The 26183-nt window shown below is 41.0% G+C and overlaps 1 protein-coding gene across 3 annotated transcripts in view; it reads left to right on the forward strand.

Moving 5' to 3' along the window:
- The window catches only part of LOC148513720 (neuronal acetylcholine receptor subunit alpha-7-like), a 248064-nt gene that overhangs the window by 31691 nt on the left and 190190 nt on the right, over window positions 1-26183 (forward strand). For all 3 annotated transcript variants that reach the window (XM_088481464.1, XM_088481466.1, XM_088481465.1), the window contains exon 2: window positions 19963-20102. In XM_088481464.1, coding sequence (XP_088337590.1) covers window positions 19963-20102 — 140 coding nt within the window. The remainder of the gene's footprint in view (window positions 1-19962; window positions 20103-26183) is intronic.

The following is a 26183-nucleotide window of genomic DNA, read 5'->3' on the forward strand; positions in this document are numbered from 1 at the left end:
TAGTGTGTACACACTATATAGTTTATTATGGGGATGAAGGGAAATCGGGATGATCATCGAGTAGTTTGCACATTGTCTAATGTGTACCCAGCCTTAGTATTTGGTCTAGATTACTGGTTTTTAACCTTTATAAGTGCTCGTATTCCTTCAGTTTTCATTATTTGTTCTCGTACCCCTTGTCAATTATTATTATGTATGACAATTTTATAGCAGAAAGTGAAGTAAATAGGGACATACAGTAGGGGCCTATTCATCATCACTTATTTTTCACAAGAGCATGTGAAAATGACAATTTTCACATACTTTTGTAAAAACTAAGTGTCAGGGCTATTCATCAAGTTCCGAAAAAGCATTTTTTTCAGAACTTAATAGTGTTACTGAACACCACTTTCAGATTGCGTTGAGCCCCTGATAACAGGGCAGCCTGTGAAAATTTACATGCCAGCTACAGCGGCGGGATGGGGGGTGGGGGTTACTTAGAATTGTGCTTTATTGTTTTAAAAGCATGGATTCTGGTAAGGTATATGCACACTGGTATTAGGCACAATTCTAGGTAAGTCCTACAAGTTATATACTGTTATCGATTCCTACCTATCGATTCCTACATACCTATACCTTCTAAAATTGTTGCTATTTAGTGTTATGAGTTGCACAAGAAATAAATGCTTTCAGACTTTGAGTGTGGTTCCAAAGCACAAAAAGTTATTATTCAATATAAAAACAGATGGTTACATGTTGTGATCTAAATAAAATTAGCGCAAATAAATCATACAGGCCCAAGGTACAGTTGTTACATACGCACGCGCTCTGGACCCAGATACCGGTATCAATATAGAAACCTCCGTCAACAGCAAGGCAAGAAGACTGGCCTCCAAGTTTAAAGAGACCACATATATACACTAGCAGAGATAGGCAATACAATAGGACAGTTGGGCATGATTCCATTGGTTCTTCTTCCTGGTTCTTCTGTTACAGTACAGTTCATAGGTCAATTCGAATGGACACAAACCAGCCGCCAATAGCCCTTTGTGTCCTTTTTCCTGCTGCATACTAAATCTAAGCTGGTTACATTACAGAGTACATTTTAATGTTTAACTCTCTATAGTCCATAGTTTGCAGACACATGTTGCGATCTCACCGATGGTACCGGAAATCTGCAAAAACACAGTGGATCAGTACAACACCAAACACAGTCTGCTTACCATGTACTAAACCTTAGATATCAAATTACATTTATTTCACATCATTAATAATACTGAATAAACCTTGAATATTACACTTTAATGCTAGGGAACCTTTTGTGTAAGTGTGCAGTGTGTAAGTATTGGGATTTTGGGAAAAGACGCTAGTTAGCGTTGTGGGACTACGTGTTTTGTGGCGTACACCATGGTACATGTTTTGCAGGGTTGATCATTTTATATGTTTTAGTGACTGTCTGTATTTATATGGTGAGAACTTTTAACTTCTTTCTATTGCGTGGGAATTGCACAACGCTAAATAATAGCATCACCGTATGTACTTATAATGCAACCAATCAGATTCTACTTAACATTTATCTAGCACCTACTAGAAGATAATAGCTAGAATCTGATTGGTTGCTATGGGCAATATCTCCACTTCTAAAAATCTGCATTTTAGTAAATATACCCCTAAGAGTTATACCAGCAGTACTAAAGGGGGTTTTGAAGTTTTATTGTGGTCAAAAAAGCCAATGCACATTTTGCAAGCAAAACAAATAATTAGAAACATGGGTGTTACTATGGGGGAGATGTACTAAGCCTTGAAGAGTGATAAAGTACCAAACAATCAGCTCCTAACTGTTACTTTACAGGCTTTGTTTGAAATATGAGTTGGGAGCTGATTGGTTGGTACTTTATCACTCCACTTTATCACTTTCCAAGGCTTAGTACATCTCTCCCTATATGAGATGTATGCCTGGCATAAACATGGGATGTGGTACTGTATATTTTGTAGACATTCATCATGTCAACATTCATAATGTCCCCATAAGAATGCCAGCATGGTTATAATGTCGACATTGAACATGTCAACATTCATCATGTCAACACTATTAAAATGTCGACATGATTAGAATGTTGATGAAACATCCCTGGTGGTCCCTCTGGCGGCTCCAATTAAGTCTTCTGGGTCTGACGGTCAGCTGATGAGGATCCAGTAGTGAGTATCACTAACCCTAACCCTCTCCCTAGTGCCTAATCCTAACCTCCTGTATCGTAGCCTATCCCTAACACTCCACATAGTGCCTAACCCTAACCTCCCCTCCCGTAGACTAACCTAAAATCTCCACATAGTGCCTAACCCTAATCACCTTTACCGTAGCCTTACCCTCCCCCTAGTGCCTAACCCTAACCTCTCCTCCCATAGCCTGACTCTAACCCTTCTCCTAGTGCCTAACCCTAACCTCCCCTCCCATAGCCTGACTAACTCTTCCCTTAGTGCCTAAACTAACCTCCATAGCCTATCCCTTCCCCTAGTGGCTAACCTTAACCTCCCCTCCCATTGCCTAACCCTTCCCCTAGTGCCTACCTAACCTTAACCTCCCCTCCCATAGCCTGACTCTAACTCTTCCCCTAGTGCCTAACCCTAACCTCCCCTCCCATAGCCTGACTCTAACTCTTCCTCTAGTGCCTAACCCTAACCTCCATAGCCTAACCCTTTCCCTAGTACCTTACCTTAACCTCCCCTCCCATAGCCTAACTCTTTCCCTAGTGCCTAACCCTAACCTCCCCTCCCATAGCCTGACTCTAACTCTTCCCCTAGTGCCTAACCTCCCCTCCCATAGCCTATCCCTTTCCCTAGTGCCTAACCCTAACCTCCCCTCCATAACCTAACCCTTTCCCTAGTGCCTAACCCTAACCTCCCCTCCCATAGCCTGACTAACCCTCCCCATATGGCTTAACCCAACCTCCCCTCTCAGCCTACCCTCTCCCTAGTGCCTAATCCTAACCTCACCTCCCGTAGCCTAATTCTAATCCTTCCCATACTGCCAAGATAACCTCCCCTCTTGTAGCCTAACTCTAACCCTCAACCCTCCACCTAGTGTCTAACCCTAACCATCACCCTAGTGTCTAACCCTATCCTCCTCTCCCGTAGTCTACCCCTAACCCTCCCCTACCATAGCTAAACCCTAACCGTCCCCCTAGTGCCTAACTCTAACCTCCCCTCCTGTAGCTTAACTCTAACCCCCTCTCCTGCAACCTTACCCTAACCCCCCTAGTGCCTAACTCTAACCTCCCCTCCCATAGCTTAACCCTTACCTCCCCCTATTTCCTAACCCTATTCTATCCTCCATAGCTTACCCCTAACCCTCCCTTCCATTGCCTACCCTAGCCCTCCCCTCCATAGCCTACCCTAACCCTCCCCCTAGTGTCTAACCCTAACCTCCCCTCCTGCAGCCTAACCCTCCCCCTAGTGCCTAAATGGTGGTATACTGACCTCATTAGCAATGGGACCCGGTACACACTTGGCAATGCCGGAAGCGACAAAGCGACGGCGGGGACCATACTGCATTCGGCAGCATGGCCCCTGCTAATGATGCCACCCGTCGGACTTGCATGCAGGTCCGAAGGGCGATGTAGTGGTAACACGTGACAATGTGCCCGATTGGACGATATATCGTCTAGTGTGTACCCGGCATAACTGTAACCTCCCCTCCCGCAGCCTAACCCTCCCCCTAGTGCCTAACTCTGCCGACATGTTCAATGTCGACATCATAATGGTCGACATTGTGATGTTGTCATTATAAATGTCGACATTTTTGTTGCTTTTTATTGAATGCATTTTGCCCCTGCATTTGCAACCAATTCAGCATCAGCCCTATGATCTGTACTGACAGGAAAACAAAAGAGAGTTTCTTATACTGGTGCTGGCAAATATAAGTAACAAGATTTTGCATTGTAGACTGTTGCAGACTTTTGGGACATACGCTAGTAAAATGTCCATGATCTCCACATTATGGGCACACTTTCTCCTGCCATCTCCCTTTGCTATTCAAACATCATTGCTTGTGAATGGAGTTACAGTAATTTGCATTGGTTTAACAGCAGATAGTTCCCTTAACTCTGCCCTGAATTAATCTGCTGTGCTGTGCTGTGCTGTGCTGTGTTCTCTAAAATAGTGGTAGCTGGCTTTCCTCTAGGGAAGGATTAGTTGTGCTTCTTGCACACAAATGCCGTTATGAATGTACAAAGGTCCATAGAATTCTCTTTTAAATGTAGCTATCAATGGGCCTGATTCAGCAAGGAACGCAACTGCTAATGAAATTGCTAATACACATGTATGCTAATTCATTGCGATCGCTATGCCACCGTAGCACAACATAAGGACGCCCACTTTACTTGCACACATCCGTAATGTTAAGCAAGAAACCATCAGTACAATGGAGTACCATCGCAGGATCACTTGCACAAGGTCAGACCTCACTCAGAAATTGCTAACTTCAGCGCACGCTACGAGACCTCAGGCTACGTATGGCATTACAGTGGCTAATTTATGCACGCCCCTGCAACAGCGCTGAAACGCACTGGCACGCCTGCGTTTCGCTGACCACCCACCGTCACCACCCACAAATGGCACTTCCTGTCAAGTCACTCTGCGATGGGTCTGCGTGGCCTCTGTGATCACAGTCCCGATCGCAATGACCGGTTCGCACACTCGCAGTACACAACAATTGGCCGATTGCGTGCATGTTAGCAACTGTGATCCAAGCTGAATCAGGCCCAATGCCATTGCCAAGGTTCATTCTGGCAACATTGAGTACGGGATATTCTCAGTTTCTAACATGAAGATGTGTGTATGGTAATAATAAAATAAAGGCCTGAGATAAAAAGATAAAAAGACATGAGAAGCATTCTGGGGTTAGAACAAATTGCTGGAATAAACGTTACTTTATTATACAATTTGAAGGTAGAGTACAAAATGTTAGTCTGTTTATTTTGGCAGCAAATATATATGTGCAGTGAATCTCAGGACAGGAATATATAAATAAGGCTGGGTACACACTAGACCAGAGGTTCCCAAACGCGGTCCTCAAGACTCCTCAACAGCTCAGGCTTTAGAGATATCCATGGTTGAGCACAGGTACCTCAGTCAATCTGAGTTAACCACCTGTGCTCAACCATGGATATCTCTAAAACCTGAACTGTTGGGGAGCCTTGAGGACAGTGTTTGGGAACCTCTGCACTAGACGATAAATTGGACAATTTGTTGTTTTGGGCTGAATTGGAGCGACAAATCATCCACATCGTCAAATGTGTGCGCACTATTGCGCTCTCCCGTGCGTCGTTCCTAGCATCTTCTGATCTGCTGCATATGCACAGCAGATGAGAAGATATGTTTAATGATTTTGAGCAACTTGTGAAGTGTGTACGCCCAACCAGGGGCGTATTTATAATGGGTCGAGGAGATGCCCGCACCGCACACCCTGCACTCATAAAACTTACCTCTCCAGAGTCCCATATCGGCTTCGGTGTCTGCGCCTGTAAAAAACGTCTGGAAAATGCCGGCCGTGGCCATTTTCCGGTCGTTTGCGCATGCGCAGTACAGGGAAAATGGCCATCGCTGCCATTTTCCTGGTGAATTGCGCATGCGCTATAGACTCCGGGGACACTCTAGTGCCCAGAGTCTATAAGTGCGGTGCAAGCCAAGCAACACTCATTGTGCAGCCGGCCGCCGGACGGAGCGGAAGGGGCCTGTGATGGAGAATGCACACATGCCCCCTCCTCTCTAGAAACGCCCCTGCGCCCAACCCACTGTGTACGCCCAATATATCGTTAACGATGAAACAACCAAATGATGCAAGATATATCGTTCAGTCGTTTGAAGTGTTGCATAGTGTGTACACACTATGGACCTGATTCAGAGCCGACGCTCTGACCAGAGCGCTCGCTCTGAATCAGGGCCCACCTCCATTAAAATGGAGCGTCCTCCTGGACGCTCGTATAGCTGTGGGTCACCACCCACAGCATATACGAGCGTCCAACAAGATGGTCGCGATGGTCTTGACCATCGCGACCATCGGACTTGCGAGTGAAACCCTGTGGTCAGGTTTCTCAACCGCAAGGCCAGGAGTGATTTTGGCTCTATCAGAGCCAAAATCACTCCCACTGACATCACTAGGCATGCCCCCGACACGCCCACCAAAGGGGGCGTGCTGTCAATCAACATCGACAGCACGCCCCCTTTGGTGCGAGACCCGGAGCGATGGAAAGTCCTTCGATCGCCGGGTCTAGCGCATGCGCACGACGGAGCTTCCTCCGTCGTGCGCATGCGCAGTGGGGACCATCGACCCACTTGTGAGCGTACTGCCGCTCGCGAGTGGGTCTGAATGACCCCCTATATCATTTGTTCTGGGGATGAAGGGAAATCGGGACGATCATCGAGTAGTTTGCACATTGTCTAATGTGTACCCAGCCTTAGTATTTGGTCTAGATTACTGTTTTTTAACCTTTATAAGTGCTCGTATTCCTTCAGTTTTCTTTATTTGTTCTTGTACCCCTTGTCAATTATTATTATGTATGGTAATTTTGTAGCAGAAAATGAAGTAAATAGGGACATACAGTAGGGGCCTATTCATCATCACTTATTTTTCACAAAAGCATGTGAAAATTAACATTTTCACATACTTTTGTAAAAAAATGAGTGTATGGGCTATTCATCAAGTTCCGAAAAAGCATTTTTTCAGAACTTAATGGTGTTACTGAACACCACTTTCAGATTGCGTTGAGCCCCTGATAACAGGGCAGCTTGTGAAAATTTACATGCCAGCTACAGCGGCAGGGGGGAGAATACCTAGAATTGTGCCATATTGGTTTAAAAGCATGGAGTCTGGTAATGTATATGCACACTGGTATCAGGCACAATTCTAGGTAAGTCCTACAAGTTATATACTGTAGTGCAACTTTGGTTAATTTTTGGGGCGTGGGTCCCCCTGGATTGCTTTGGTTGATCTGTGTCAGGGCACCTCATTATAATGCATTTTTCTTTTATAACACATTTTAACCCTTCACTGTGTGTTTATTATACATGTACTTCGCACTTTTTTATTTTCATTCTTTATATGCAGCTGTGGCTGCTCTTAACAAATTCTTTACACTGCACTTTTCCTACTATGGCGGTGCCCTGGGGTGGCTTAGCTTGCCAGTTGGGGGGGGGTTCTGCGATCTGGATTTGAACCCTAGTATGTTAGGGACCTACCCTAAAGAGGTTACCTGGATATGGTGGGTTGGCCCATAACCTTGGCCATGATTATGCTAAAAACCTCTATTGATTGCAAAATTTTATTGCATTTATATATTATCAGCAATTTTGGAGTTGTGCACCTGAGATTTGTCTGTTTCTGTGCATTCTCTAAAGTGTGTCAGTGTCTAGATTTATGGACTTAAATATCATCCCAGCTCAAGGCGATCTTATTAATATTAGCACCTGACATGGTGAGACCAAGAGTGTTGGAATGCTGTTCCTCGTCCAGTATGAAAGATTTTTTTTTGAAGGGGCGACAACCTTAAAAGGACTACCCTGCACCTTACACTGCTGGGTACACACTGACAGATATGTTGGGCGATCAATAGATTGGCCAATATATCTGGCTCCCGTCGGCCAGTGTGTACCAGTGATATGTCTGTGAACAACGTCGTTCACAGACATATCGCATTGGCTGTACTGCACAGCCAATGAACAGATATGTCTGCAGATATCAATAAACAAATAAGAGTTTGTATGACACTTGCAGCACTGTTAATCTGTTAATTGGACTTTTTGCGTGTTGCTCATCCAATATGGAGATGTATAAATGTTCCAGGGTGCGATGTGTGTTGTCATATATTAGATGATATTCCTGGTATTCAGCCAAAATATTCCAATGTGCAACCAAAATCTCATAGAAACCTAAATAACAAGAGAAAGACCATAGTGTAATAGGTCAATAAATCCATGTATTTATTCACAAATAATATTCAGGGTGTCACTTATAGGTTCACAAAAGACCAATCGACTTATCAATATAAGTTTGAACCGTACCGTGTTCGGCAACTAGCCAGGTGCCACAATGTGAGTGTAATGGGGAGATATCCAGAATCCTTCTCTTCTCCCTTCTAGGCCACTGTTAGACCATCCACCGGTAGGTCATCTAAAATCAGCAGGTAAATGCAGATGGGTCCAAATACCATCACCAACGCATTTTGAGTGCAATCACCCTTCCTCAGGGTAGTATGGACTCATCTGCTAGTGGTCTGGTATTTAAGGGCCCTCTAACCCGGACTTATAGGGTCACTTGCTTTCTAAATATTATTTCAAAATCAAAGTATACATCTTCAAATACTTTCACAAGATATACGTCTATATTTTGTGTGTAATGGTATGTATTAATTCCCAACTGTTTAAAATTAGCTCTGGGTTATTTTACTAAAAATGGCACCAAAAAACCTCCTCTGTCTTCCTTGGTGTTAATAAAGTTTTCTAGAGAAAAAATGTTTTTCATTATTATTACCCTTACTTCCGGTTTCCACCGGTAGAAAAAAAAAGGGACTGTGGGGAGTATAGGAAAGCAATTATCAGTGGGCATTAGATGCCTGTACTGTCCATTAGGGGGTAGGGGTTGTGATACCAGAAGCCAGTCCTTTGATGGCTTCACCCCTGTTGTTTATGTCCTCAAACCGGGATAATTATCCCACACCATCGCAATTGCCAGACCGGAAGTCCAGAAACGTCAACATCCGGTTGGCACTGCTGGACTGGAAATAGATGTAGAACACCATTAGTCCTGCACCATCGGGATTGGTAGACCGGAAATATAAAAATGTAAACAAAATATATGTAAAAACAAACACTGAGCTATAAAAACATTTGGAAAATATATAGAAAAGCAAAAATAACTTATAACGAAAATATTTCAAATCTATAATGAAGTATATATCGCATAAAAGCCTTCAGTGTTATAAAACTTAAATAAAAAACACATTATGATCATATTCATAAAATAGATAATACATAAAACTCATATAATCACCATGTATTCAATAAAACAATATGAAAAAGAACAATACAAGTAAAATTACATATATCAGGGTCCTGAAGTTATATCTTCACTTAATAACGTACTAATTTCACATGTTCTAAAAGGGTCGTAGATACAAATAGATGAATATTAAATAAGAACAAATGAGTAGATCATAATAAAAGCAGGGAATAGGTTACAAAAACCATTTCAACTCTCTTTATTAAGTCCTTCCGGTACAATGGTATTACGTTTAAAAATTCAGGACATTTCTCCAGCATTTTCTCTATGTCTCTATCCTTACATGTAGCTTGTACAGTTTGGATACCTAAAAACTGCTTTATACCCCTTATTTTACACTCATGGATAGTCTTAAAATGTTGGAATAAATTGTGGGTTTCTAGGCCCTTCTTTATATTGTTGGCATGCTCAGACACAGGGCCGTATTAAGGTCTGTGGGAGCCCCTGGGCAACAATCTTGTGGGGGCCCTTACCAATAAGAATATCAAAGTCTATACCACTATATATATATATATATATATATATATATATATATATATATATATATATATATAATATTATTACATAGGTGCTAGACATTACACGAGCCTGTGGGTTGCCTTCCCTCTTGTACAAAACAGCTCAGCCTCTGCTCTCCGCCTCAGGGCTAACTTTACTAAATGTCTGTGCCAGCTGTCAAACAAGGGAGGTAGGTGGGGATGGATGGGCGGGGCTTCAGACAGATGACCAGGAGACTGGTGCTTCTGGTGACCCGGGTGACATAATTGTGGACAGAAGAGAGGAGACCTAGCACGAACTGTGGGCGGAACTTTGGATAATATGGGGGTGGAGCTTTGGCTGGTATGGGGCGGAGCTTCGTGTGGCATGGGGCAGAGCTTAGGACTTCAAGGTGAATACTTGGATAGCGGACGTAGGGGGCCCCCACACTGTCTATGGGAACAGCTGAACTGCCAAGGAGTACTCTGTTTTTTATTTAGTAGTAGTGGCCGGGGCATGGGAACAGCTGAAATGCCGAGGAGTACTCTGGTTTTTATTTAGTAGTAGTGGTCGTGGCAGGGGACAGTGTGTGGGGGCCCCAGGATGACGCCCCTGTCGCCCTGCCTATAATCCAGCCCTGCTTAGACATGTGGGTTTTTTGGGCCTTAGAGGTGTGGCCCACATAAAATTAGCCACATGTACATTCTATTAGGTAGATGATGTTACTTGTGTGACATGTGATAACATTTTTGATTTGATACTTCTTTGCTTTCACAGTAAGGGGTAAATTTACTAAAGTGAGAGTTTTTAGAAGTGGAGAAAATTTACTAAAGTGAGAGTTTTTAGAAGTGGAGATGTTGCCCATAGTAACCAAACAGATTCTAGCTATTATCTTCTAGAAGGTGCTATTTAAATGATAAGTAGAATCTGATTTGTTGCTATGGGCAACATCTCCACTTCTAAAATCTCTCACTTTACTAAATTTACCCCTAAACTGGTAAACTTGGATACCTGGCTGGGTACTAATTTACAAAAGTTGCATAAGCCACACCAGTGTGTTCTCAAATTTGGTGCTTTTTTTTATATAAACTTTGGATTAGAAGGGATAAGATCTTTAAGAACTGGGTCCATTTTCAAGATATGCCAGTGTTTTCTGAAGATTGACTCCAATTTTTTATGGTTCACACAATATGTGGTGATGAAGGCAAAATCGTATATGGTTTTATCTTTTTTAGACCCCATTTTTTGCATTAGAAGGTCTTCTCTTTTCATATTACACACTTCTTTCACCGCTTTGTCTATATCCATTTTCTTGTACCCTTGAATAAGAAATCTTTCACTCATTTTTGCCCTTTGGGAGAGGAACTCTTTATCATCGCTACAATTTCTCCTAAATTGTGTTAATTGACTTTTCGGTATACTTTTCAACCTGTTACCATGGTGTTGGTTATTGATGTTAATATAATGCTGTGAATCTGTGGGTTTAGTGTAGCCCTAAGTCTCTAGAACCCCTTCTTTTTGATATACATTATTGTTAAATCAAGAAAGGTAACTCCTTCCATGATCACACTAAAAGTGAAATTAATATTTTCTTCATTGTCGTTGCGTGTGTTACAAAAGTTTTCTAAGTCTTATTTCGGGCTATCCCATATAAAAATCACATCATCGATGTAGTGATACCATAGGACCAAATTTGCACCCAGTTACCATTCCATATACTTCGATGTTCCCAGTATGCCATAAATAAATTTGCATAACTGGTTGCAAATTTGGTCCTCATATCAGTCCCAATTCTTTGGATGCAATAATTCCCTATCAAAGAAAAAATAATTATTGTTTAATATAAAAATAATTTCCTCTATAATTAATTCTTTACAGTCAGATGAAAGGCTGGATTGGTTTAAAAACCATGTAACCGCTTCTATTTCTCTGTTATGAGAAATGATCGTATAGAGTGATGTAACATCAGCTGTAATGATAAACATAGAATTCTTCCAAGAAGTTCCACAGCTTATTTATGATGTCCGTAATGTCCCTAATATATGATCTATTTTTAGTGACCAAAGGTTGTAAGTAGAAGTCTATCATCTCAGATAGATGGGTGGTCATTCCTCCCACCCCCGAGATAATGGGCCTCCCTGGTGGGGCAGTGGTACTTTTGTGTATCTTGAGAAAGGCATATATTGTAGGGGTTTTGGGATTATCTATAAATAAAAATTCTAATTCTTTCTTTGAAATGGTGCCTTTTTTCTAGATATTTGTTGAGTTATTTTATGAAGCCATGTTTTATTCTGTGAGTGGGTCAGTTTTAATTTCTGGTATTTCCCTCTTGTAGTTGTTGATAGATTTCTTTTGTATAGGATTCTGTATCCATTATTGTGACCCCACTCTCTTATCACACGGTTTTATAAGGATATTTTGATCTTTACTCAGACATTTCATTACCAATCTCTCTTTTTTGGTTAGATTATTCCGTTTAGGATTATTATCTTTGAGTTTATTTAGGTCTTCTATTAGTGCTTTACTAAAGCAGTCATTACAGCTTCCTTTGATGTGAAAAGGATAGAAGTGAGATTTTTTGCTAAACTGATTCCTCTCCACAACCTCACTGTCAGAGTTCTCTATTTTTTTGGTTGCAAAAAAATTTTTAATGTGACTTTACAGATAAATTTGTGTGCATCTATATATGTATTAAATGGATCCATATTCTATGTAGGAGCAAACTTTAGTCCCTTACTTAGTAAATTATTTTCAGGGGTTGTGAGGTTTTTTTTTTACTCAGGTTAAAAATCTTTGTATCTTTAGAAATAGGAGAATCATTGCATGTTGGGGAATGGTTAGTATCATTACTTTTATTCGTGTTTTTTTGGATTTCCTTTTTCCACTTCTCGTTCCTCTACGCCTATGCTTCCCTAACTTCTTCAATGGAGACTTTGCTGTTCTCTCCCTAAAAAAGATTTTGGTGTATATTCATCTTCAGTCAAAGTCTGATACCTATTGGATGTAGAAAAGGGAAAACGGAGGTCATGCAGGCCACCTAAGACTCTGTAATGAGAGCACTCTAATAGCACATATGTCCTGACAAGCGAGTATATAGTTAAAATTAACCTTTATTCCAACTACTATGCAATTAAAATAAACTCACAGATTCACAGAACAAGGTAAAGTGTGATTAAGTACAAAATAAACATAAAGAAAAAAACAAAAATAACGGGTAAAAGGACAATGTATTAGGTTCCTAAATACCTCTAAGATGGGGAAATATTACAAACATAGATAAAATAACATACAACATTAAAATTATTAGTTATTATAAGATACACCCAAATCTGGAAAAAAATGCAAATCAATCTAAGAGCTCATTTGTGAAATGTATTTAAAAATTAACAATAGGATTCTGCTTCAGTTAGACATGAGATCCGAATAATGTCAGGGATGTAGAGATCTGTTATACAGGAGGTTCTACTGCTTCCTATCTTTCCTAACATCTTTATTGAAAAAAGGTCTGAGCTTTTCTCCAACAACCAGTCTTAATATACTTGCTAATAAAAATATTTTCTCAAAAATTGGAACTAACTAAGGATAATGACAGACATTCGGTGGGAGTTAATCTTGATTCTGAACAGGACATTATGACCCTAAACCCCTAGATTGTAAGCTCTTAGGTGCAGGGTCCTCCTCCCCACTGTCTCACAGCCTTCTTCTCTAGCACTTCTATGACAGCCTTCACCTTTTCAGCTGTATTGTGTTTGGAGAATTGTGTTGCTAATTGTTACTTGTGCTCTGTTTATAAGTTGGTTACTGTATTGTAATGTAATGTTCTGTGTACCCTTTACTGTATGTACGGCACTGCGGACCTCTTGTGGTGCCCTATAAATAAAATGTAATAATTAGTAAGTCAATCTCAGACAAAAGAAGACCTATCTGCAAAAAGAAATCAAAGTTCTTTCCAGAAGAAATTATATATATCCCCGGCTGTACATTCATGGGAATGGTGTCCAAAGACATTGATGCACTTCAGGAAAAGTGCATAATATCACCAGACAAGAAAAGTAGCCCTGGATGAGATCCATAAATGGGAACATATTGTTATCAAACCCACTAATAAAGGGGGTAATATTGCTTTGTGGCCTAAAGAATTTTATATCAAAGAAATAATGAGACAATTACAGGATACCACCTGTTATCAACTACTGATGTTCAATCCAACTGAGAACTTCTTTTTGGTCTACAATAGACTTGTCAATGATGGCCTACAAAGAGGAATTATTACCAAACAGAAATTTGACTTTCTTCAAGTCAATAATCCTAGGGTACCAACCTGTTATGTCCTCCCTAAAGTCCACAAGAATGATAAAAATCCCCCTGGGAGGCCTGTTGTCTCTGGCATGGGCAGTCTAACTGAACAAGCAAGTCAATTTGTTGAACTTCATTTGAGAGAATATGTAGTAACACTTCCATCATATCTTAAGGACACCACAGATGTTCTCCAGATATTGGATGATATCAAGATTGAAGATCATCATCTTTTATCTCAATGGTTGTGGAATCTCTATATACTTCTATTCAACACAAAGATTGTATATCAGCAGTGAGATTCTTTTTGGAAATTAAGGATAAAGGTGACTTTTCTATCTTCTTGATTGAACTCCTGAATTTCTTCCTACATAGGAACTACTTCACTTTCCAGAACTAGTCCTATCTGCAAACCAGAGGAACAGTGATGGGTTCTACATTTGACCCAACTTATGCCAACCTTTTTTAGGTTGGGGGGTGAGGAAGGTACAGTAATGTTTGCAGAAAGAAATGAGATCCATACAAAACATCTAGAACAATGGTTAAGATACATCGATGATGTATTCATAATTTGGAAGGGTAGTGAACAAAAATTTCTGGAATTCATGAAGATCTTGAATGAGAACAATCTGAACTTGAAGTTCACTTGGGAGATCAGTTGCACATGCATTACCTTTTTTGATCTCAAAATCATCAAGGGGCCAAATGGTGAGATTAAAAATGATCTACACAGGAATAAAACTGCCACCAACAGCCTTCTACACAAAACAAGCTGTCACTTTCCACCAACAATCGCTAACCTTCCGAAGGCTGAATTTTTATGCATAAGACGTAACTGCTCAGATGATTTCACCTTTGAAGAGCCAATAACTTTGTACCAGACTACACAACAGAGGCTATAGCAACCCTTCTATTAAAAAAGCAAAATATGCAGCACAAAGGATGAATAGAGAATGTCTGGTTTTCACTCAGAGAAAAACTACAGATTATTCCAAGGAGCTAAGATTCATAGGTGATTATTGTAGAGAATGGTGAGAACTGAAGAAAATTCTACAAACTCATTGGCCAATCCTTCATCAAGGCCCATACTTGAAACAGCATCTGCGTACACAAATATCAATAAGTTGGAGACTAGCCAAAAATCTTAATGATCAGATAGTTCATAGTCATTATGAAAATAACACCAGAAAGATTCCCCAACTCACAGGAACGTATCCGTGTGGTGAATGCAACTGTGTTGTACATAACGCCCACTACCGCTTTCTCACATTCATAAGGCCTCACAGTCCTGCATATATATCGGTAGCATCGGCCCCTCATGCAGAATTACAGCAGGTCTGACCTGTCTCAGAAATTGCAACTCTCATCGCATGCAATGAGTACTCAAGCTGCGAATGCTGTCACAGTGGCTAATTGGCTAATTAATGCACGTCGAGGAAATGGCATTCAAATGGTCATGCACACCTGCGTTTCTCCAACCACTCCCCCATCACCACCCCCAAATGCTAGCATCCCGTCACTCGCAATGCGATGGCTTTGTATCTGCTTATGTGATCGCTGTGCGATTGAAATACTGGCCTGTGTATGCACACTGCGGGGCACACACATGCACAGTACACACCATTGGCCGATCTGCATATGCAATTACAAGCAGTAATGAATCAGGCCCTATAGTTACAAATATGGGGTACGAGGATTAACCAAAAAGAAACACATGGAAACAATGGGAATTATTGTATTGGATGCTCTAGAGCTGAAAGGGATAAATAGGAATTAGTATGTTATACCATTGGCCGCAGGGGTGAAGATCCCAACAGCGGATTAAGGTAAGTAACCCTAAACCTACCCCCCCAACCCTAACCCTCCCTTAGGGGTGCCTAATCCTAACCTCCCCCTCTAATGCCTAAGCCTAACCCACCCTTACCCTGGCCTAAACCTAACTCTCCCGGGAGGGTGCCAAACCCTAACCTCCCCCCGGGGCTGTGTAACCCTAACTCCCCCTTACCCTGGCCTAAACCTAACTCTCCCGGGCGGTACCTAATCGTCAGTCCCTAAAACCTAAACCCCCGCGTGCCTGTCCGTGCCCGGCTTACCTTCATTCAGTTTGCCAGGCGTCAGGCTCACGATGTAGGTCTAATGACAGGCGTCAGATTTCGACACCTGTCATTAGTACCCTGCCGGGATTTGACAGTCGGGAAGCCGACGGTCGGCATTTTGACCATCGGCTTCCTGACTGCATCCCGGATAAATAATGGCTTGAAATGGAGAGTATTTTTGTAATACAATACATCAATTCTTATATTTTTTTCTGATTGTATAATGTATTATGTTTTAGTGTTGCTAAAGGAATAAGTGGTTCCCTATGATGCAATGGGCAGTGCAATTTAAATATACAAAAGAAACTCCTCAATGGTCAGACGCAATGTTACTATACAAAGTCATTGCTGCATTATAATCATTTTCCATGTGGAAATCTGTGGGAAATGATGAAACGTATCAGCAGTACGAGCAACTCACCACCCAATCAAAGTAGACAAAATAGTTTAGTCTACAAGAAGGTCTGCCTGGTAACAATGATGCCACTAGAGTTGGAGTCACCCAGTGTGGTAAATGTACCCCATGCACATCCATAAATGGGGTATGGCCTCATTGCGAAGGGTGTGACCCCAGTGCATGCCCCATTTTCATCACTCTGAGGGGGTGCCCAGCACTCCCAGAGATGGCAGGCTGCCCCCGAGACTCTACCCACACTGCCGGCTCCTCCTCAGTGAGCGGGACCTGGTCACTTAACTGTGACGTTAATATCCAGCTCCCTCTCCCGGCTTTTGTCATTTTGGTTTTACCTGCTCATAACACCACTGCCTGGTAACAATAATGTTGTGGTTTGCCAATATATGTAAAAGAACAGTCATACCATTAGCCCTCTAACTACCTCAAACCTAGAGAAAAGTATCCTACATTCCCATACTTGGAAGAACTACATGATAACATAGTTGGGTAGATTTCTAGGGTAGCAATTATTATAAATCACAAATCAGTGTGAGAGGTTAGAAAGTAGGCAACCTTTTTTCTATTTCCTTAGCAAATGGTCACTGCTAGCATCCAACGGAGCAATTTAAATGTTATTTAATAATAACTTGCTTTATTTAACATACATTTGATAACTAAGTCGGAGTTACGCTGGAGTTAAACTGGAGGAAAACGAAACTCAAAACCAGAACACTTTCTGAACAACAAGAAGCAACATACTTATGTGAATGAACAAAATCAACATCTTCTGCTGTATCCAGGCAACTACTTACTGCACTCACTGCTTGGACACTGCAAGTGCTCCCCTGTCTGTGTGCTGCTCTTGTTGATTGATCTTTGTTGATCAGAACACTTTGGACTGGATCAGCTCGGGTACATTGTAATTTTGTCCTCATTCATTTTGTATTGCCTTTTCCAATTGTGTCACATCTATCCACATTAATCATTTGTTTATAAACTAATTCCTGCACCCACTACTCACATACCTCTCCTTTATATATCACTTTTGGAGCTGCGCTCATACATTAGCAGCACTGTTCTTTACATGTATTTTTGAACATTTAACAACTTTAATCCACACTGACTCTATATCTCACTGTCTCTACATCACACAGCCTCCACATTACACTGTCTCTATATCACACTGACTCTATATCTCACAGCCTCCACTCCAGTTTACATCTCAATTATTACCTTGTCCACAGCATGAACACCCTTACTTCACACAACCCCCATATTCTATGTCCACATAATCCTCTACTTTATCCGTCCCTCTCTTCCCCCTCCTGTTTCCTCCACTTGCTGTTCTTCCTTTTTTTCTCTCATCAGTCTGCTTCCAACCCTCTGCTTCTTTCCCCCACTTCTCCTATACCTCCACTCTCAACCACCTCCCTCCATGGTCTTGTTACCCCACTACTAAGCCCCATTCCCTCCTCGTTCTGTCTGTCACCTCCAGGGCTGCCAAGAGAAATTCTGGGCCCGGGTACTGCAACATCCTGTGGGACCACATCATGTATGGCTGCACCCATTTGTGAGTGGGTCTAGCATGTGAGATGCACCCACTCACAGGAGCATGGCATAGCACCCAGCAGCTGGAACTAAAGTAGTCACTACTGTATTAGGATGGCGGGACAGTCCCATAATAGCTGCATTTCTTGTCAGGCTGTATATAGATGCTAAAATGTAACACACAAATTAAAGTGCTTCTACTTTACTTTGTACATCTCTCATGTAAATAACACAAACAATCTATTTTCTATCATAGAGATAGATGTATGAAGGACTTAATTTTTACATAACATCAGGTCGTCTTATACACACACATTCCGCAGCACATATCCTAACCCACTGCTCCATGCTCCTTCTTCACTATCTACCCCTCTGTGTCGCCCCTGTCTGTCTGCCCTTCCCCTTTAGAATGTAAGCTCTCACGAGCAGGGCCCTCATCCTCACGTGCTTCTCCTCCCCCTACTTATAGTATAATTTACTCCTAACTCCCTACAATGGCACCTACCACCTGGTTGCTCATGTCCTGCTGCTTGTGTTTTGCAGCTGAGTTTATAACCTTGTCCTTGTCCTGCATTGTTTTGTATTACTATTAACTGTTTTTCTTGTGTGCTCATTTATGTACTGTGTAAGGCGCTGCGGAACCTTTGTGGCGCCATATAAATAAAGGATAATAATAATAATAATAATACAACCAGAGACATTTACTATGTGATGTTAAATTATGAAATAAGGAATGCAATGCAGCTTTATGTGGGAATAGTAGATCAACAACCTATATATTATACAGTGAACATTGTGTGTATATATATATATATATATATATATATATATATGTAAAAATTGGATCTGTTTAGAAGCACCTATGTGCTAAACAAAGTACTGTGCATAAATAAATAAATACTGATAATAAGCTGATTCAGGTAGGTCATGTATTTGTGTGGCATTTATACCAGAAAATGCATAGTGCAAATATGAAAAGATTCTTGGTAATTAATATAAACCAATATTAAGCCCTAATAAAGTGCAAATAGTGTAAAAATTTAAACTGTACTCTGACTAAAAAATATATATAAAAAATAGTTTATTTTAAAGCAAATTAAAAAGTCTGCCAATCAGACTTCTTCAAGGAATAAAGTTTTATTCCTTGAAGAAGTCTGATTGGCAGATGAAACACGTTGGTGCGCCTCTTACCTTTCATGAACTTACTACCAATCTATCAGATAAGCCGCAGAAGCCTTTTTTAATATACTAATTGTAATGTATTTTATTATAGTGTTTATCTATTTATTTGAAAAGCTCTAATATATGGGTCTGTAAAAGACATGAAATTCTTGTACACAGTACGTGATTCTTAGTTGTACACCATTATTTGTTAATCCTGTCTTTTTAATTTGCTTTAAAATAAACTATTTTTTATATATCAGTATTTATTTATTTGTGCACAGCACTTTGCTTAGCACATAGGCGCTTGCAAACAGATCCAATTTTTACACATTTCTATTAACAACAGATCACCACTGTTGTATTCCTTCTGTTTGAGCTGACACCCACACTTTAGGGGAGTGCTATATACACACGTTTTTTGTATTTAAAAAGGTATATATTTCTAACAAATATGTTTTAAATATGTCTGTCTGACTGTGAAGTCTTTTAAAGAAAATACATTTTCTTTATTGAATTAAGTAAGGGTGTTTATTATCTTTTGGCACTGTGTTCTTTCATTTCTACAACATATATATATACATCCGCAAACATTCTTCTGTAATAAATAAGTATATATATAGATAGATAGATAGATAGATAGATAGATAGATAGATAGATAGATAGCGATATAAAGCTAAAATAGTGCCACTCAAAATACTTTGTAACTGAAGAAAATATTACTTATTCCGAGGTTTCATGATTCAATTGTCATCAATCTACCCCAGATGGCAGATTATATATATATATATATATATATATATATATATATATATATATTATATATATGCTGCTTTACCGCTGTTGCATGAATATATTCCTGGAGACTGATATTTTTACATATATTTTTTGTTCTTTAAATCTCCAAGTATGTGCTAAATGTTTTAACAAAAATAGATATCTTGTTCATCTAAAGGCTCCCATCAAGGTGAATACCAGAGGAAACTCTACAGAGATCTCCTAAGGAATTACAATCGCCTGGAAAGACCTGTGGTGAATGACTCACAGCCATTACTTGTAGAACTGCAACTTTCCCTTCTTCAAATAATTGATGTGGTAAGTCAAGCCTGATTTAACAATATTAAATTCTTGACACTTTCCTGTCACTCAGCTTGGCAACATGATTCATATCATCATCGCTCTCCAAGGTGTAATGCCTGAGGTCATGGCATCATGCTGCTGGAACAGGACCATGATGCTGCAATTAGGGAGTCAGGTAGAACTCCCTAAACTGTAGGAGTCTCCTGGCCATACACATACACACATATCTATACTCGTGTGTGTATATGTATGTATATATATATATATATATATATATATATTCTATAGACAAAAAATCTTACAATTTGACACATCCCAAGGATTCTTAGACATGCTCTGAAACTAATCTAAATCTACTGAATTTCTGCCACTCAAACTTAAAAAGCAATGAAATTCCAATCATTAAGGCTGACGCCTTCCTTGCGCAATACAGATATGGTATGCCATCACACCCTGTGGTTAACTGCAGATTCAGCACTCTCACAGAGTGAGATTGCTGTCAGTCACAAAATGGTGGAACTGCTAATTCACAGAATTGTGTGCTCATTGGAATACACAAATGCAGTCTATGCAACTGAGGTCTGAGCAGTTATGTGGCACACACATTCCACTCAGTGCCCACAATGTTCCCATTCAGTCACCACAAGAATCGCACTGGGTTCCAACATCCTTCTCACTCCATACACCCATCTCATTCAGATACACATTTAGCTCCCTAATTAATAAAACTATTATTCTCTGTCAATGCATGTACACTTTCTTCCCCTATACGCCTCCATGCTACTCTTTCTTCCCTAATCCCTACTGATGTGTGGTCTCCCAACTGTGCTAGTCTGTATACTCTTATCCGCACCAATCTGTCTTTTCCCATCCTGTCTTTCTGCATCCATGCCACTCTGTTTCCTTCCATCTGCACCACTACCTTCCCCCCAGCCATGTCACTCTGTCTTCCCCTCATCTCTGCACTGGAAAAAATAAAAATAAATCACAGATGCATGGACGGATCAGTGAGATTAAGTAAGGCAGTGGGTGACAGGTTGATTGTTTAAGATGTGTAGTGTAAAGAAAGAAAGCCTCAAGCCTACCCCGCATGCTGGTTCTTGGAGAAATACAAGTACCAGCATGTGGGCCATTGTGGTCCCACTGGTACCTGTAGTTCACCAGCAAAAGAAATATTAAAATAAACACAATACACTTTTAATATTTCTATATAAGTTTATTATACTGCATCTTCACTTGGGGAGCGGCAGCCTTTAAGCTCTTTTTATGGCCGCCACCCAACCAGTGCTTCCGGCATCTTCACCTGGGGTGGGCCCCGCCTCCCTAGGGCTTCCGGTGTCTTCACCTGGGGGGCGGCGGCCTTTAAGCTTTTTTTCATGGCCGCCGCCTCCCCAGGGTTTCCAGCGTCTTCTTTCTTCAGAAGCTCTTCATGCTCCTTCCCCGCCGACGAACTGCCAGTCCCTGCCTCACACTGGCTTATATAACATAGCCGAGGGGGCAAAGAGATGATGTTGCGAGCCGTGATTGGCTCACGGTGGCCATCTTAAAATAGGCACCACTGCTGAACTCTGCAAAATGGCTGGCAGGGACTGGATCCTTTCGGATCCAGTTCCGCTGCCAATGCCTGCTACCTCCGCTGGGTCCCGCCGCCGTCCCACCCACTAACTCCGACGGGTCCCGCCGATAACGCCCACCACAGTATACTACTGCTGCTAACGCCGGCCATGTCGATGCACCCAGTTGAAGCCACTGTATACCCCTTGCACATACTGAGCATGCCCCAAGGTTCTGTTCTTGGACCTCTCCTTTTTTCACTCTACATGTCCTCACAAGATGAACTCATCAGCTCTTTTGACCTCCAATATCATCTCTATGCTGATGATACTCAGATCTACCTTTCCACCCCTGACCTCTACCCCTCTCTCCTCACTCATGTCTCCAACTGTCTCTCTGCCATCTCTTCCTGGATATCCCAGCGATTTCTTAAACTTAATATGTCTAAGACTGAGCTAATCATATTCCCACCCCCCAACATAACCACACTTCCCACCATTTCTTTATCAATTGATGGCACAACTATCTCCTCTAGCTCCAAAGCGCGCTGTCTTGGAGTTATCCTGGACTCCTCCCTCTCCTTCAAACTACATATCCAGAATCTCTCGCTGTCCTGTCATTTTCATCTTAAAAATATTCCAAGATTAGACCCTTTCTCACCCAGGATGCCTCTAAAACCCTCATACACTCATTGGTCATCTCCAGATTGGACTACTGTAACCTCCTCCTATCTGGCTTCCCCAACTCCCTTCTCTCCCCTCTCCAGTCTGTCCTCAATGCTGCTGCTCGGCTCATCTTCCTCTCAAAACACTCTGCATCTGCCTTCCCTCTCCTACAAGCTCTCCATTGGCTCCCCTTCCCTTTCAGAACCCAATTTAAGGTTCTCACACTCACTTACAAAGCCCTAAGCCATTCCTCTCCCATTTATGTCTCGGATCTCATCTCCATTCACTCTCCTGTCCACCCTCTTCATTCAACAAATGCACGCCACCTCTCATGCCAATTGATTACTTCCTCCCACTCCTGCCAAGATTTTGCCCTAACTGCTCCCCACCTTTGGAACTCTCTCCAGCTTCCCATCAGACTCTCCACGTCTCTTCAATCCTTCAAACTGGCTCTCAAGACCCACTATTTCATCAAAGCCTTCCAGCTCTCATCTTCACTTGCTGCTACATACTCCTTCCTCCCTGCCTACTCCATCTGTGTCACACCTGTTTGTCTGTCCCTCCCCTTTAGATTTTAAGCTCTTATGAGCAGGGCCCTCTGCCCTCTTGTGGTTCTCCTTACTCTATTTTCATCTACTTCTTACTCTCTACTAGGGCACCTAATTCTTAGTGGCTTTGCGTTTTTGCTTATCTGGTCGTTATGGTCACAAATGTAGCAATGTATATATCCATGTATTGTATTGTACTGTACTGTAAGTCATTGTAAATCAACCTATTTGTTTATGTACTTTGTACGGCGCTGCGGAACACGTGTGGCACCATATAAATAACTGATAATAATAATAATAATAATAATAATAATAATAATAATAATAATAATAATAATGTTGATGCGCAACTAATTGACATTCCCTATCTGTATAATGGGGCATTTGTGAGCTAATAGTTAAAAAACTAACTTCCTCAATTACCTGGACCCCAAAAGCACCTACACTGGAACAAGAGCTACCTAATAAAACAAACCCCAAGTCCTAATTTGTCCTCTGCCCTGAGTTATGCCTTCCCAAAAAATACCCCATAGACTAAAACAGAAAAGTGGTCATAAGTGAAAGTAGCAGAAAATACTGACAGTTTAAACTTTAGATTGTTCCCAAATACTAATTTTTTATTCACTGAGCGACAATTCTACCCGTCCATGCCAAATTTAAGCTCAGTGCATAGCTTTTGAAGTGTAGCCCCTTAAACACCATGCCCCCTTCTCCGGAAATTCTCTATGGGAAAATTCTGTTTATTCTGCCCTTATAATATATATATATATATATATATATATATATATATATATATATTATACAGTATTGTGCAAAAGTTTTAGGCAGGGTGTGGAAAAAATGCAGTTAGAATGCTTTACAAAATAGAGGTGTTAATAGTTTATTATTATAAATTTACAAAATTTTACGTGAATGAACAGAAGAGAAATCTAAATCAATTCAATATTTGGTGTGAACCCCCCTTTGCTTTCAAAACAGCATCCATTCTTCTAGGTACACTTGCACACAGTTTTTGAAGGAACTCGACAGGGCGGTTGTACCAAGCATAGAACTAACTACAGATCTTCTGTGGATGTATGGATGTCTCTTCATGTAATCCCAGACAAACTCCATGATGTTGAGATCAGGGCTCTGTGGGGGCCATATCATCACTTCCAGGACTCCTTGTTCTTCTATACGCTGAAGATAGTTCTTAATGACATTGGCTGTATGTTTGGGGTCGTTGCCCTGCTGCAGAATACATTTGGAGCCAATCAGTTGCCACACTGATGGTATTGCATCCAGTAGCATGATGCCATGACCTCAGGACCCCTGGAACACTAAAATTGTAATGGCCTGGGGGTCAGATGACTAATTAAACCACATGTGGTCAAGCATGGCTATCCTTAAAACCTGGATTGTTAGGGTGCCTTGAGGACTGAGTTTAGGGACCTCTGGTTTAGTGTATATCCACTTTCAAACAGCAGTATTCAGTGGAGCAATATGTCCCTTTAACTATAGTTACATCTGACTTTAGTATTCATATCTTTATAGTAGGTTCATAAGTTATCTAATCATACAGATCTGCATTGCACCAATTTGCGTGCTCACTACGTCACTGCCTCTTTTGGAATAATACCTTAGCATAACATAACCTAATTCCTTCCTGTCAATCAAGTTTAATCCTTTCCATATGATTTTTGTAAAAGTTTAATTAGGAGGCAAAATCCTTTTTTTAAAGTAAACAGAAGACAATTCAATTTTCTTTGGTCAACATCCAGCTTGCATTTACTATAAATTGGAATAGCTATAGTGAGTAGTCAGTACACACATCCATATGCACCTTACAGATAATAGGCACTTGCAAGCATAATAGTTTAACATTAATATTAACAAGTGAAATCTGGAAGAATCAAAAAAGTGACAGCCGGGTGCTGCACGGTAGCATTACGTGTAGCACTCGGCTCCTGAAACAGTGAGGGAGCCGGCACTGCACACAGAGTGGTCCCCGGGGGCAGTCCGCACCTCCGGGACCCCTGGAGTGACTAAAACGGGGGTTCGGGCTGTGAGGTCACGCCTCCTACCAGTGAGGCCCCCATAAGCTTTCCTACCCAATTACATCCTCTTTATACAGTCCACACATACCTTTACACATTGTCTCGTCTTTCGCCATTTTCTTCCTAATTGTAAAGCGCTGCGCAACTGAATATGCTGGCGCTATATAAGTAACTGTTAATAAATAATAAAATAAATAAATGAAGAGGTGAGTGGATGCAGGTGTTACATTACTTTTAAAAGAATCTGAGGTATTTAGAGTTAAATTATTAGAACTTAAGAATTGGATATCTGTTCTCTGGGGAATATCGGTGAAGAATATCACGTAATTGAGTAAAGATATGCATAATCAGATTTATAAGGTTATATAAACAAACAGCAGTTTTTTATCAAAGAACAAAACAGAGGTAGAAATACACTATTGGTGCAGCAATACTCAACTTATATGTGGTCAAATCTGTCCTTCATATCGTCATTGATGGGAGGTTTGCTTCATATCGATAATGGATGGTCACACTTGCAGAAAGCTAAGCACAGATGCATGTCGTTCAACTGCCTTACAGGCAGGGGCTGGCTGGCAAAGTTTAGCCTGGGGGGCATGCACAAAGCACTGGCCCATGAGTGGCAGCACTAATTTTTAATATATATATATATATATATATATATATATATAGAAAGTATGCTTCTTATTAGGAGATATGCAGTCCCAGGTTTATGGAAAGACAGGCGGCACTCCTCCTTGGGTAAAGAAAAAAAAGATGAATTTAATTCAATAGCTGTGCAAATCGACGCTTCAAGGTTTTTGAACCTTTTCATCAGGACATGTGTAGCAAGGAAAAAAAAACATGTCTTACCTTTATGAGTGCAATTCTAGTGTGTAAGGAAAGTGGCCATGCTGAGTCCGTCTGGTGGCTGGAGAGCATCACAGAGTCTGGTCTGTTAAAATGACGTCAGGCGGTTGCCTGGAAACTGCCGATTCTTCGCTGTGCAGCCGGCGGATGAGGATGAGCATAAAGGTAAGACATGTTTTCTTTTTCCATGTTTTCACATGTTTATTTTCCCTCTCTATGTCCATGTGGATAGTAGGGAATGACTTTGGACAGTAATGACATCAGGGTACAAAAACTGAAGGGGATCTATCCACTACCAAGCTCACACCCCTTCTATATTAAAACTGTACTCACATATATATTCCCTTTCCTCAGAGCCTTTGGTGATAATGCTGAGAGTCACCGTTTCTGAGTAGTAGTACATTCCCTCAGCAGGGCCGCAACTAGGGTCGAGGGATTAGGGGT

The sequence above is a fragment of the Taudactylus pleione genome, unplaced genomic scaffold, assembly GCF_031769625.1.
Source record: "Taudactylus pleione unplaced genomic scaffold, aTauple2 ptg000273l, whole genome shotgun sequence".
In the NCBI taxonomy this organism is placed as follows: domain Eukaryota; kingdom Metazoa; phylum Chordata; class Amphibia; order Anura; family Myobatrachidae; genus Taudactylus; species Taudactylus pleione.